The sequence below is a fragment of the Anthonomus grandis genome, chromosome 16 (assembly GCF_022605725.1).
Source record: "Anthonomus grandis grandis chromosome 16, icAntGran1.3, whole genome shotgun sequence".
NCBI classification, from domain to species: domain Eukaryota; kingdom Metazoa; phylum Arthropoda; class Insecta; order Coleoptera; family Curculionidae; genus Anthonomus; species Anthonomus grandis.
The window spans coordinates 8,636,580-8,651,600 of NC_065561.1; the positions used below are offsets into that span (position 1 = coordinate 8,636,580).

At 39.0% G+C, this 15,021-nt stretch overlaps 1 protein-coding gene across 1 annotated transcript in view; it reads left to right on the forward strand.

Annotated features, from left to right (window-relative positions):
• Positions 1-3,154: 3,154 nt before the first annotated feature.
• LOC126745956 (nucleolar protein dao-5-like) overlaps positions 3,155-15,021 on the forward strand; it is a 33,846-nt gene continuing 21,979 nt past the window's right edge. Inside the window, exons 1-13 of the mRNA XM_050454016.1 lie at positions 3,155-3,390; positions 3,454-3,627; positions 3,677-3,766; positions 3,826-4,078; positions 4,139-4,216; positions 4,281-4,448; positions 4,495-4,569; positions 4,625-4,702; positions 4,753-4,827; positions 4,910-5,050; positions 5,113-5,244; positions 5,299-5,433; positions 6,960-7,100. Of these exons, the coding sequence (XP_050309973.1) occupies positions 3,208-3,390; positions 3,454-3,627; positions 3,677-3,766; positions 3,826-4,078; positions 4,139-4,216; positions 4,281-4,448; positions 4,495-4,569; positions 4,625-4,702; positions 4,753-4,827; positions 4,910-5,050; positions 5,113-5,244; positions 5,299-5,433; positions 6,960-7,100 (1,723 nt within the window). The 5' untranslated portion in view covers positions 3,155-3,207. The remainder of the gene's footprint in view (positions 3,391-3,453; positions 3,628-3,676; positions 3,767-3,825; positions 4,079-4,138; positions 4,217-4,280; positions 4,449-4,494; positions 4,570-4,624; positions 4,703-4,752; positions 4,828-4,909; positions 5,051-5,112; positions 5,245-5,298; positions 5,434-6,959; positions 7,101-15,021) is intronic.

The window sequence follows — 15,021 nt, forward strand, 5'->3', positions numbered from 1 at the left end:
ATCGAAATCGCGAATTACGTTTTCATCTACAGCTACATCATACTGCCTCCGATTGATCCTCGGTTCTTGAAAATTTAGATTGCCTGTTTCCCTTAATCGACGAAAAGTGTTAGGAAAAGTGTTGTGGTGGGGCACACGCCTATTGGGGTATTGCTCCTCATAAATTCTTTGTGCTTCTTGCGTATTACCATTGGCTCTTCCATAAGCAAAGACAATATCGGCGTATTCTTCGGTAGTGTATGCAGCCATTGTGGTGATAATGATACGAAAATAAGGAAAGTCACAAAAACAATAAAAAAACTCAATTAACAGCAACAATAACAATAACAACTACAGAAACGATACAATACTAGATTAACGACTTGGGTACGTAAGAAAGCTAAAAAGTTATACCACGACAAATGACAAATGTTAAATGACAACAACAATATGTAGCACATATTTTTGTTATCACAACAACAATCCCATAGCATGTTCCACGATCTTCTTATTTGACCATTCAAAGAATCGATGCCGCTTTTCAAAGTATCAAAAAAGAGATGCGGCTTCGCCTTACGACAGTGGAAATGCGACGGCGATGTAGGGCATGTATTAGAGCCAGGGGAGCGCAGTTTTAATAAAATTTGTAATTTTGAAATAAATACATAAAATTAAAAAAATATTTTTTTTTTACTTTATTGTCCTTGAAAGTCATGAATTGTGGCAAGTTAGTCGGCTTTGTGTTACACATCGTATATCATTGAAAAGAGTATTAACTGGAGATGTTTTTAAAACTACCTGAACATCTTGATAGATTTTAGTTTTTTTTTGCGTCAAGTTAAAGTTACCTTTCATAACTTTTTTTGCTACTTGTATTAACTTTTTGAGCTCAAAACGAATTATTTCGGTATTATTTGTACTTGATATTGATTTTTTTAGATTCAGGATACTTTACAGACTAAATACAAATGTAAAAAAAAACGTGAAAAATATGCTGAAAAAATTTAAAGATGTCAAAAGGCATAATTTTTTGCAAATCCTGAAAATAACACAAAATCAATGATATAAAAAAACCCGAGACTTTTAGAACACAAGTTTATTAAGAAAATATCTTCTATCTGAGCCTATCTATATGCCCACCAAGTTTGGCTAACCCTCCGCTAAACATTCTGTATATACATTATCTTGCCGCCATTGTTGTTTTATCTCGTGAGCTAAATCTGCGTATTTATCAAGTTTAGTGTGTGTCGTTTCTAGGACATTATTGGTATTTGGCACTGCTATGTGTATTAAGATTATATCTGGTCTATTTGAATTCAGCGCCTCATCGGTCAAAACAGTTCTGTTATTATTATTATTATTATTATTATTATTATTATTATTATTATTATTATTATTATTATTATTATTATTATTATTATTATTATTATTATTATTATTATTATTATTATTAATATTAATATTATTATTATTATTATTATTATTATTATTATTATTATTATACAGGGTGTTTCAGAACTATGGGATCAAACTTCTAGGGGTTGTTCAGTGCAACAGTAGAATCCATTTGAGTATAGAAACCCATGTCCGGAAATGTGTCACTACGCCACTACGGCCCTAAGACGCGTTTAACTTTAGAAAAAATATTAATTACCTGAATAGGCTCAGATGCATTTATTTTTACCTTTTATATATGATACCATCACCACAATTGTTCAAAATGTCTTCCTCCAACCTCAATACACCGATTTAAACGCCGCAAATGATTTCGGTGGACTACACTAAAAATTTGATCTTCGTTTTGAATGATTTCAAATGCTGCTGTTATTCGTCCAATTAAGTCTAGCTCTGATTCTACTGGAGTTTCGTAGACTAAAGACTTTACATGTCCCCACAAGAAAAAATCGAGCGACGTTAAATCGGGTGACCTAGGAGGCCAAGAAACTACTCCACCTCTGGCAATCCAACGGTGCCCAAACCGCTGAGCCAAATACTCGCGTACTTGTACAGCAAAGTGAGCCGGCGCTTCATCATGCTGAAACCACATTTGCTGTCTAACGTTTAGTGGAACATTTTCAAGGAGTTCTGGGAGAACTTCCTCCAAGAAACGCAGATAAATAGGTCCTGTTAACCGTTCCGGTAGAAGGTATGGCCCAATTAAATAATCATCAACAATGCCTGCCCATACGTTGACAGACCAACGATTCTGATATTTTCTTGGAAAAATTGCATAAGGATTTTCTTCGTCCCAAACATGGCTATTCCTACTATTAAAAATGCCGTCTCTTGTGAAAGAGGCTTCATCGGTCTACTAAAGATATTGTAAAAAATTTGGTTGTGCAATGATGTGATCCAGAAGCCATCGACAAAATTGAACTCTAGGATGATAATCGGCTGCAGTTATACCTTGAACTTTCTGGAAGTGGTAAGGTTGGAGTTGTTGCTTGACTTTTTGTATCCAGGGTGCTGTCGTTCGGGATAACGTTCATGATACAACCGCGATGCTGCTCGTGCATTGCAGTTTGTTGCTCCGTATGCCAAATGCTTATCCGCCAGTTTTTGATTGGTAAAGTTTTCCATTAGCAATAAATGTTTAAAAATTGTAAGCTATAAAATTTTTAAACATGTCATTGAGAATTGACATTGAAAAGCGTTGATTTTAAACAATTGTTGTTATGGTATCATGTACAATAGGTAAAAATAAATGCAGCAGATCCTTTTTAGGTAATTAATGTTTTTTATAAATTTTAACGCGTCTTAGGGTCGTAGTGGCGTATAGTGACGTATTTCCGGACATGGGTTTCTATACTCAAATGGATTCTTCTGTTGCACTGAACAACCCCCAGAAGTTTGATCCCATAGTTCTGAAACACCCTGTATGTGTTGATCTATAGCTGAAAATTTCCTGTTTCGAAAATGCGTGTTAACTTGATAACAGAGGATCGATGAATATTATTCTAAACAAAACACCCACCTTGCCCCTGTGCACATGTTGAACTCAAATAAAGTTGTTGTTTACTAATTCTAGCCTGTCAATTTTCTAAGATTCTTACTTTACTTGAAAAGAGTGCAAATGTTCCATTAAAACCTAATCATTTATTATTATTAACCTCAAAAACAGACATGCAATTTTTTTGTCACACCGTAAATATGTCAGTTTTGACACATGGTTTAATCACAATTATTATTCATGATTTTTATTCTATATTTTTTAAATAATTAAACACAATGTCTTATGTAAATAAGAAAGAGCGCATTTTCCGCCATGGATTTCCACCATATGATTTACCTCGAACTCGATCAGAGGCCAGAATGAAAAAGTATTGGTCCGCCACCGACCGTAGAGCTTGGTGCGATGAAGTGGAACTTCGAAGGCAACATATTTTGGAATATGATGCTAGAAGTAAAGGGGTAATTTATATTATAAAACGATGGAAGCTCTTAATTCATTAAAATTATTTCATGACGCTATAGCAAATTTGCATGGAGAATTTCTTACCCTTGGATCTGCTCTTTAATGCAATGGCCGGAAACGCTGACGAAGAAATTGCCAAACTTGAAAAAAGAATCGAATATTTGGAAGCGATGCTGGATATTTACAAAGGACTAGAACTTACACCCGAACAGAAACAACAGCTCGATCAACTGGTAGGAAAAAATAATTTTGTAAATAAATATTTTAAACAATCAATTTCAGAATAAAAAATTAGATGAAGAGAGACAGAGTCTAAAAAAGGCTCAACAAGAACGTGGTGAAAGAGAACCGAAGGGCCGAAAAAAAAGAAGAGTAGGTGAAATAATATTTAACCATTAAGTCATATAAAATTAAAATCACACTAATTAAAGAGAACTAAAGAAGATTCGGGCCAATCAAGAGATGAAGTCCCAAAAGGTGATCAGCAAAAAAGGAAACGTCTGAGTGGTAGTGAACCAATAGGCAGGTCACAACCACAGCGCGTTACAGATAAACGAGGACTAGACACTTCAGACTCTGATGTTCCCAAAGATCGACCAGAAAGGAGGCCTTCAAAGAAACAACGACAAAGTCAAAAACCTCCACAGACAGCTGGTGAAAGTAAGCCAGCTCAAGAAAGTAAAGGTAAGGATTACTGGAGAATGAAATGAGAGTTGTTTTAAATAACTCTGAGATATGTTTTAGGTGTGCCAAGGGGACGAGGAAGAGCAAGAGGTGAGGCCTTGGTAAGAGATCATGGTAAACCAACTGAAGCAAAACCAGGTATTTCCAAAGATAGTGAGTATTAAAAAGAAGATAATATTAAGGTGAAAGTATCTATCTATAGGTTATGATCATGATAGAGCTGATGCTCGAAAAGTTGATGGAACAAAGGCAAAACCAACAGATTCTTCAAGAAATCTAACTCCTATAAAAGCTAGTCAAAGGGAAGAAGGTCAAAAAGACGGTAGTGAAGCAAAAAGACCCAAAGTTCATAAAGAAGGTCCTGGAGGTGGTAAATATATGCAAAATATATTTTTAAATAATAATAGTTTTTTAAGGTGGTGGTAGTGGATCAACAAAGTCAGAGCCTGTGAGGTCTGGTGGTCAAGGAAGTCCAAAGACTGTAGATGATCGTATAAGTAGTAATCATCGATACAAAAATTAAATAATTAACAACCAGGTATTTAGGTCCAGTATCTAAAAAAGCGGCACCAACACCAGTAGAAAGAAAACAAGGGATAAAAGCAGGAGAAGGGGAGAGACCGGGTATGTTTAACAGTTTATCAAAGAAACTATAATAAAAAAAATAATTGTAGCTAGGGGACGTGGAGCCAATAGAGATGGTACAATACCAACAACTTTAATTGGTAGAAAAACGGGAGATAAGGAAGGTATTGACAAAACTGGCATGACAAATCAAACTACTTATTTGGTTGCTTATACATTGACAAAAATTATGTGTTATGTAATTAGGTGACACTGTTAGACCTTCTTCTAGAACAGGTCCAAATAGAGCCGGCGACTCCAGTTTATCACCTGTTCAAACTGAAAAAGCTAAGGGAACAAAATTGGATGATACAAGAACACCCACTAAAGGAACAGGAAAGACAGCTGGTTAAAATGAAATAGCTTTTACAGTTGGCATTTTAATAAATTAAAAATATTTGTTATAATAGATAGCAGTGGCTTACCCACCTCAGAACGAGGTACAGGCAAATCAGATATCGCCGGAAAACCTAGTGAAGCTGAAAAAATCCAAGCAGAAAAATCAGGTGATGTATCAAGCGAAAGAAAAAGGAAGGCGACTGGTAATAATTTTAGTAATGCCTATCTCAGAGTGACCTAAGAATTGTGACTTTTAGACAGCAGTAGCAGGCCAACTTCTCGAGGTGGTACTGGTAGAACAGATGATTCGAGATTGCCCAGTGACAGTGAAAGACCCAAGGCAGCAAAATCCGGTGATGCAGGTAAACCTAGTGAGAAAAGGGGGACAGAGGGTAATAATTTGAATAAGCCCATACAAGATGTCCTGCAAGATAAAGGACAACATCTTACTACGTGTTCCTTACTACTCGTGACTATGAACATGGGTCCGCAAATGCTTCCTTACCAAGATATGATTTTTTTTTAAATTTAATAGTGATATTATGACAAAAACTACATTGCTATAATAATAATTATCTCTATCAAGTCGATCATCGACATCAAGTAGGCCGAGTGCCATGGATACTTTTTTTGTTTGTTATTCTGTTACAGTAGTTGCGTCAGTTGGACAGAAATTTCAACAAATTAGAAAACAAATTAGTTTCATATTTATCTTAAGAATACGCAAGCATGCTGCTACTCTACGTATATTGTAACGGAAGTGGTAGAGCAACAGTTGTGTCGGTATCTAAATCGAAGACTACCCAATATACAAGTATTTGGTAAGGTTTTTAATCACCTAAAAGCAGCAGGATTCATTTCCGAATGATTCTCTTATAAGTCCATTAGCAACTGCCCAAGATGTCAAACTAGATAGTGTTGAACGGCCACCATCGACTAGTGTTCGCAAAATATCTCGTCGCACTGCATTTACCAGAAAAACTGTAGGGAGAACAATGCTTAATTTTGGTTTGTTCCCATATCTTTCATCGGGAGCAAGTCCAAGTTCTACAGCGGGCTGATCTGGGCTCTCGTATGCAGTTTTGCAATTGGCCCATTGCATTTCGTAATTTGGTTACTAACATTTGGTTCACCGATGAGGCTACATTCATCCGATACGGTATCAATAATTTAAGAAAGTCCGATGCTTCGCAGATTGAAAATCCTCATACAACCATTGATCGGAATTCCTAACATTGTTTTTCACTTAATGTTTAGTGTAGTTTAATATGAGATCAGTTAATTGGCCCTTATATGTTTGATAATCGTTTAACAGCTGCAATTTACCTTGAGTTCCTACGAGAAGAACCTCCAGTATTGTTAGAAGATGTTTCGATTCGAAGAATACAACAAATGTAGATGCAGCATCACATTGTTGTAGAAATATGAGTCAGTATTTAAATTACACTTTCCTTGGGCGTTGGATTGGATGAAGGTGCACAGTTTCCTGGCGCCCTCGCTCACCGGATAAACTACTTCGTAAAATTAAAAATATTGCTAATGATGTAAGTAATAACCACCGTTAAAGAAACTAAGAAAACCGTTGGGAAAGCTATTAGCCACATCAAAAGGGCTAGACTATGCTTACAACAAGTGAAGGTGGACACTTTGAACAATTGTTGTAAACAGTTATTTTGTTAAAATAATTTTTCGGCATTATTTTAGTTTTTGGCATAATAACACTATTAAATTTAAAAAAAAAAATATTTTGGTAAAGAAAAATTAACGACTGCTTGTTTATAGGACATTGTCGACTCGAATTTACCAATAACATGTAGTGAAATTTTGTCCCTTACCTCGCGGGACATCCCATATGTATTTACTCTTCGCCATTTCATTTATGAACACCTTTTTCAAACTTGAAAATTGCACTTTTCAGATACCAGTGACAAGCCAACTTCTCGACCAGATAAGGCTAAAGCAGACGACTCTGGATTGACACCTAAAGGCATTGAAAAAGCCAAAGCACCAAAATCGGGTGATGCAGGCAAACCAAGTAAAGGAACAGAAAAAACATGGGGTAATAATTGAATTATTGATTATTAAAAAGAACTAACTATTAAAAAATATTGATTATTAAAAAGAACTAACTAAAAAATTTCACTTTTACACGTGAACTCATATTTTTCAGTATTTCCTATCGGTTGGTAAGTAAAGGAATTTTCTTCCATTAATCAGTACAATCCGTAAAAATATAACACCTGATAAATACGGTTGAGTCGTGAGGAACTAAATACCAGAGTTAGTTCCTTTTAATACTCAACTTTTAACAAATATCAAGAACAAATGTGCAAGGTTACGTGAATGACAAAATTTTGCTACCTCATTAACTTGTTGTTTGTGTTTTTAATGAAGTATAAAAGAATTATACAACGCGAAATGAAGATGAAACGAATAATGTTCAAATTCAAAGGGGAAGAGCGTCAGCGACAGTTAAATAATTAGAATTGCAACGTCAGGAAGGTTAACAGATTAAACAGTGATGAATATAAAACTACAAAAGAAAATATAGTCCAAAAAAAATATTTTGTCGCCTATATGCAGGTAACTGAGCGGTAGCATATTTTATGTTGTTCGTAGTTGTTTATTTTGTTAGCAAAAATTAAAAATAACAGAATTTTTTCAGATGTAAAAAGGCTTGCTACAGACAGTTTACATTGGACCAACAAACTGATTTGTTAAAGGCCGTCAATAGCCTAGATTCTAAAAATAAACAGCGCCTTCATTTACAGCGGCTTATAAAATGTTATGAAATTAAACATAGAAGAGAAAAAATAGAGAAACGAAAGACCAGTTTTAAATTTTTTTGTCATCGCAATAACGATCGAGTTGCAATATGCCGCAAACCATTTTTGAATTTGCATTTTATTTCCCCAGAAATGTATTTATCGTATCACGACCTTACTTGCTCAGGATATAACTCCAAAAGGTAAAAGAGGGTTTAATCGTAACTCATTATATCTCTGGCGATATTTGCAGGCAAATTTATCATCACATTAGCTCTTTTCCTACGAAAATCACCTATTATGAGCAAAATATAAAAATAATGTGCACGCTTTATAAAACCAGATACAACTGTCAAATCCGTTTACCTAAAATATTTTTTAGATAACTTTAACCTACGATTTGGTCGACCTCAAATTAATGTTTGTTCATCCTGTGAAAAAACAAACACAAAGTTAAAGAATCCGCATTTTTCTCAGTCTGTAAAGCTAACTGTAGCAGATGAGCTTCAAGTTCATAAAAGGTGAAGTAAACAATTTTATAAAGAGCTAAAGGCTTCTCGAGAATTTTGCAAGTCCGATGCGACAGTGTGCGGACTTTTATTTAATTGCCATATTCACGTTCAAGAAGTTTTTCATCACATTTTCAGTCACAAATGTATCTATATTCCAAGGGGACAGCTAAAAAGCGTGCAAATTAGGTATGCAGCTTTCTCTTGGACTTCGTTAAAGAGTGTGTATCATGCTTAAAACATGCTTCTGTTTTCTGACGCCTGCCCGGGTCAGAATAAAAATCACACCTTTATTCGTTTTTGCTTGGGTTTGATTGAGTCAGGAAGGTTTGAAAACATTATCGAAAGATTTCCCATAAGATCTCCGAGGTGGTCATTCTAGACTGCGATAGGACATTCGGCCTGTTTAAACGAAATATAAGTAAAGTGGATTGCATTTATCATCCTGTGGAGTCTGTTGAGTTAATTGCAAACGCAAAATCAAACTAATAGTAAAAGTAATTCATACGAAAGATATCAAGGACTTGATGGCCAACGTTATACAAAAAATCGATGCTATCAATGGAATCGTACGGCAGAAACGTTCTTCGTCAACGTAAGCAAACTTTTACGCCAGACTCATTCATGAAGTTCAAATATTTCCAAAAGGGTCACCTGCAGACATCGGATTTTATAGTGAGATTAAAAAGGCACTCATTTCAGTTAAAATAACCAGGCATTAGACCAAGGCCATTAGATGTATTAATTTGATGCTTTGCTCATTGCTCACTCTAAGGAAAAAGTGCAAATTAATAAACATACAGTTGACTCTGTCAGCAATTTGTTAAAATATATTGCTGAAGAAAATGAAGAACTTTTATGAATAGTTTAATAATATTCATGTAATGTAGTATTAATAAAACTTGGTTAAAACTAATAATTTCTTCAGTTCATTTTTAAATAAAAACATTTGGTTTTAAAAGAAACTAATTCCAAGGTCGTTTTTTAAAAGTATGTCTAGTAATAGAAATTTCACTGATTTTATTGCTAAAAGTCCTGCGATATAAGATGCCTTATGTCTACCTTCTTGCAGCCTTATTGTTGCCCATATTCTCTGCTAGGATTATCTCTGGCCTATTTTGCGCTTCGGCGAGGTTCCTGAAATCCTCCCAGCAGCTTTGCACAGTCCTTGCAAGTGTTGCAGCCTGGTGAAAATTGCGAAGGTTTTGCATCTTGGCAGCCCTTCTCTCATCAGTTGGACACAGGTTTGTATTCCTATTATGCTTGACTGTAAATTTGTTGTTTCCAGGCCCAGGTTTAGCATGAGTTGTCTGCCATGTTGTTCGTCCTCCACCATGCCCACAGCTACCCCGATCTTGGATCGTTTGGTTGCCGTGTGCCATACTGAGTAACCTCTTTGCCTGAGCCTGTCCGCTTCTGCGTCCAGTGGTCTCCTTTTCTCTTTGATGACAAAAGGTTTGTCTAGGTATGTGACCTTGGTTCTGTCTGTTCTTAGGGCCAGGCGCCCAAGGTCCTGTATCTTGTCAAATAAGGCATTGTGCCCATCTTTCGATAGGATTGTTACGCCATTTGACAGCAGTCTTTTTTCGCCCCCGATATAGCTTCAGCCCGTACCACTAAGTGTAGCGGGCTTAGTCCTATCAGGTTCTCTAGGGCAGCAGTCGGCGTTGTTGACATCGCTCGTGTTATGCCCAGACATGCTATTCGTTGTGTTTTGTTGAGTATCTGTATTCCAGTCCTTTTTTCTGCCGCATACCACCATATAGGTGCTGCGTATGTAATGATGGGTCTAACCATTGTCGTGTACATCCAATGTACCATTTTTGGTGACAGTCCCCATGATCTACCGAACATTCTCTTGCAGTACATAAGAGTTTTCGTGGCTTTATTTGTAGCCTGGATTACATGTTTCTTGAAGCTGAGTTTTTTATCCAGGGTTATACCTAGATATTTGACCTCGTCTTCAAGTCGCAGATTTTCTCCATAAAATTTTATGTTTCTAATGGGCTCTAGTTTCCTTCTTTTGGTAAAGGAAATCAGAGTAGTTTTTGTGGGATTTACCCTTAGTTGTTCTTCCTCACACCAGTGCTCGACAGTAGTCAGGGCTCTTTGCATTTTTTCGAATACATAAGCCTGACTACCCCCTCGTGTAAGGATGACTATATCGTCAGCATATCCTATAGCAAGGATAAGCTGCCTCTCCAGTCGTGTCAGCAAGCTGTGCGATACAAGGTTCCACAGCAGCGGTGACAGTACGCCCCCTTGCGGTGTTCCCCTGCACACTTTGGCCTTAACCGTTGTGCTGTTGAGATTTGCTGCTACTTTCCTATAATTTAGCATTTGGGTTATCCAGCCGCCAATCATGGGATGTATTCCTCGTGCTGCTATCGCACGGTTGATTGAGTCATATGATGTATTGTCGAATGCTCCCTCAATATCTAAGAAAGCTCCTAGGGCGATCTCTTTGTTGTTCAGAGATTGTTCGACCCTCTGGGTTATCTCGTGAATCGCTGATTTGCAAGATTTACCTGTTTGGTAGGCATACTGGTGTCGATGTAGAGGGTTGACCCGTAATACATTGTCCCTGATATGCCTTTCTATGAGCTTTTCCTCTGTTTTTAGGAGGAATGATGTAGGCAGATTGGTCGGAAGGATTTAGGTTTCGCATAGGAGTCGCGTCCCGTCTTTGGTAGAAATACTACTTTTGCTTCCCTCCAACTCTCTGGTATATGCGCCGTGGCTAGACTTGCCCGCATTATTTTACATAGTGTAGGCAGCAGCAGTTCGCTACCCCGCTGTAACATGACTGGCATTATGCCATCCATTCCGGGAGATTTAAATGGTTTGAAGGAATTTATCGCCCATTTAACCTTCTCGTAGGTTACTACCTTTTTCGCTAGTTCCCAGTGTTCCCTTTTGCCCCTGTTCGGAATGATAGGAGTTGGGTCCTGGGTATGTTCTGGTTGGTGGAGAATTTTCGATCCCGGAAAGTGCGTTTTCAGCATTAAGCCAAGCGTTTCTTCCTCGGTTGTCGTATATTCTCCATCGGATTTTAGACAAGAGCCTAGGGTTTGTCGTGGCCCTTTGGATATTGCCTTGTGGAGTCTAGCATATGCTGGTGTCTCTGTTAGGTCCCGGCATAGCTTCCTCCACCCTTCTTTCTTTGCTCTTTTTATAGCATCATTATACCTGGTTAAGTGCTGTCTGTATAGATTCCACTCGCCAGTTCTTTTGGCTCTGTTAAAAAGCTTTCTTACTGTCTTCCTTAGCTCTCCCAATTCTTGGTTCCACCATGAGGTGTTCCCTGCTTGACGCGGTTTGCTTAGTGGACATGAGTTTTCAAAAGCAACTTTAATAGCCTCAGTGACTGACTCTGTCAGCACTTCGAGCTCTACATTGTCTTTTGCCTCCGTTGGACAGTTTTCCAGTTCGCGTCCTAGTATCTCATTGAAGAGGTCCCAGTCCGTTTTCCTGGCATTCCTTTAGGTCTCCGGATTGGTATCCATAGATTCTAGATCGAATCTTATGTACCTGTGATTCGACAAACTTGGTTCGTCAGATACATGCCATTTTTTAACGAGGTCGCAGATGCGTCCCTTGCCAATGGTTAGATCAATTACTCCTCTGTGGAGTATGTTGACGAAGGTCGGTTCCTCCCCCACATTAAGTATATTTAGACCGGAGGCAGCACAGTAATTTAATAATGATTCGCCTCGTTTGTTTGTTCCAGTGCTTCCCCAGATAGTGTGGTGAGCATTGGCGTCACAGCCTATTATAAGGTTTTCCAATCTTTGATGGTCTATCAACCTCCGAACTGTTGTCGGAAGTGGTTCCCCTTGTTGATCGTGCGGAAAGTATGCTGATACTATTATTGTATCGTAGCTCCTCTCCGCTGTTTTGATTTGTACTTTGACCGCCGCTGTGTCCCTGTCACAAAACTCCCACAGCGGTGTGGCCTCTATATCTTTTCTTATAAAGATACAGCTTCTTAGGTTAGGTCCCTCTTTTGGGTCTGACACTATTCTCCCGTTGAGGTTTCCTAGTCCCCTTATCTGGCCCCTATAAGCATAAGGTTCCTGAATCAGGGCTATCTGAATATGGTTGTCGGCTATGCATTTTTGTAAGGCCGCAGTGGCTGCTTTGCAGTGGTGGAGGTTTATTTGTATCAGCCTCGCACCCATTGCGGAGAACGATTTTAGGAAGAAGAGGTTCCCGGTACTCCCTCTGTTTCCATAGGGGTTGCCTGGTCCCTCTTCTCTTTCTCTTGGCTGCCGGCCAAGAGTCTAATTTTTATGCTGCCAAAGTTGAGGTATAGCGATTGATTCGCTTCCCTTACTTTGGCCCAGGCTTTCTCGTCCATGACGAGCGTTACCAGGCAACCCTTATCGTCCTGGTCCTTCCTCATGTGGAGCACTTTCCACAAGCTGGTGTTGATGTTGTTTTGAACATCCAGCTTGTGTCGGAGTGCTTTCGGTTCCTCAGTAGGTCCCTGCACCCATGTTATTGCCTTCACCGGCCTGGGAAGTTTGCCGTCCTCCGTTGTCTGGAGTTCAGCCCCTTCCCAGGGAGTTTCCTTCTGCACCAGTTCGACGAGCCAATTTTTAGTTGACTCGTCGACACAGGTGATGTGAAGGATTCCCCCACCGTGGCTTACGCCTGCAAACTTGGGCGTAATTTGTGATCCGCTCTGCAGAGCGAGCGTTTTGTTGAGCAGCCAGCCTTTTAGGGTGTTTGCCTGCTCCTCCGAGACGAATGCCTCGGGGTATTTTTTGGCTGTTATGGCCATTCTTAGCCCCGCCGCAGCATCCCGATAGGACAGCCCTGGTTCCCGTCTTGGGCCCCTGGGCTTTTTCCTGGGTCTTTTTGACTCCGGCGGAGTTTCTCCCTCCAAGCGATGTCTGCGTTTTTGCGTCTCGCTCGTATTGGCCTTGGTCTGGGTGGGTGTCAGTGCCTCTTTGGGCCCCGTCCCCCCCCTTCCCTTGGCCGCCAACAGTTTGGCTTTCCGTCTTTGAGCCGCCGACGGTCGTTTCCTCCCGGCAGGTCCCTCTTTTGCTTTCTCAGCGGCGGTTCCTTGCGGCCCCGCCGTTGACTTCTCAACAGCGGTTCCTTTAGGTCCCGCCATTGTTGCTCTTGGCCCCCTTTTTTGGTTTTCTTGTTGTTTTGGTCCTTCATAGATGTTCCCACGAGTAGCTAGGGAAAGGGTGGTCCACCCCTGCAGAGCCCCGCATGCAGGGGTAAGGCTGGATACACTGGGGTGCGCCTTGTTCCTCAGGGTTGGCCGCTAGTGACTGGACTTCCCCCCAGTCTTGCATCCCTTGGCGCGCGCCATACCCTAGGAATTGGGAGATTTTATAGTGTTCTCACCACGCGGTCCGGGTGGTTAAGCCCAGACCCCCGTGCCGTTCATCAGCACGTACCCCACGCTCCCTTTCAGGATCATGGGGGTCGTTGCGCCGAATGGACGGTTTACGGTATATAGCTGACGGTATATAGCTTCAGTTGGACGGGTGTAGGCCCGTTGGCTTCCCTTATAGTCACCGTTAACCGGAACCATTTCTGGTTTTCCGGCCGTTCTCCTATCCGCCACCTAGAGACGCGCCTGACAGAACCCCCGCAGATGTTTACTGCGGTGTCAGGAAATACCAGAGTTAGTTCCTTTTAATACTCAACTTTTAAGAAATATCAAGAACAAATGTGCAAGGTTACGTGAATGACAAAATTTTGCTACCTCATTAACTTGTTGTTTGTGTTTTTAATGAAGTGTAAAAGAATTATACAACGCGAAATGAAGATGAAACGAATAATGTTCAAATTCAAAGGGGAAGAGCATCAGCGACAGTTAAATAATTAGAATTGCAACGTCAGGAAGGTTAACAGATTAAACAGTGATGAATATAAAACTACAAAAGAAAATATAGTCCAAAAAAAAATATTTTGTCGCCTATATGCAGGTAACAGAGCGGTAGCATATTTTATGTTGTTCGTAGTTGTTTATTTTGTTAGCAAAAATTAAAAATAACAGAATTTTTTCAGATGTAAAAAGGCTTGCTACAGACAGTTTACATTGGACCAACAAACTGATTTGTTAAAGGCCGTCAATAGCCTGGATTTTAAAAATAAACAGCGCCTTCATTTACAGCGGCTTATAAAATGTTATGAAATTAAACATAGAAGAGAAAAAATAGAGAAACGAAAGGCTAGTTTTAAATTTTTTTGTCATCGCAATAACGATCGAGTTGCAATATACCGCAAACCATTTTTGAATTTGCATGTTATTTCCCCAGAAATGAGTTTATCGTATCACAACCTTACTTGCTCAGGGGATAACTCCAAAAGGTAAAAGAGGGTTTAATTGTAACTCATTCTGTCTCTGGCGATATTTGCAGGCAAATTTATCAGCATCACATTAGCTCTTTTCCTACGAAAATCACCTATTATGGGCAAAATATAAAAATAATGTGCACGCTTTATAAAACAGGATATCCAGATACAACTGTCAAATCCGTTTACCTAAAATATTTTTATGATAACTTTAACCTACGATTTGGTCAACCTCAAATTAATGTTTGTTCATCCTGTGAAAAAACAAACACAAAGTTAAAGAATCTTTGAAGAACTTTGCAAGTCTTTTATTTAATTTTTTGCAAAACTTGCTTTTGCCCCACATTCACGTTCAAGAAATTTTTCATCACATTTTCAGTCACGA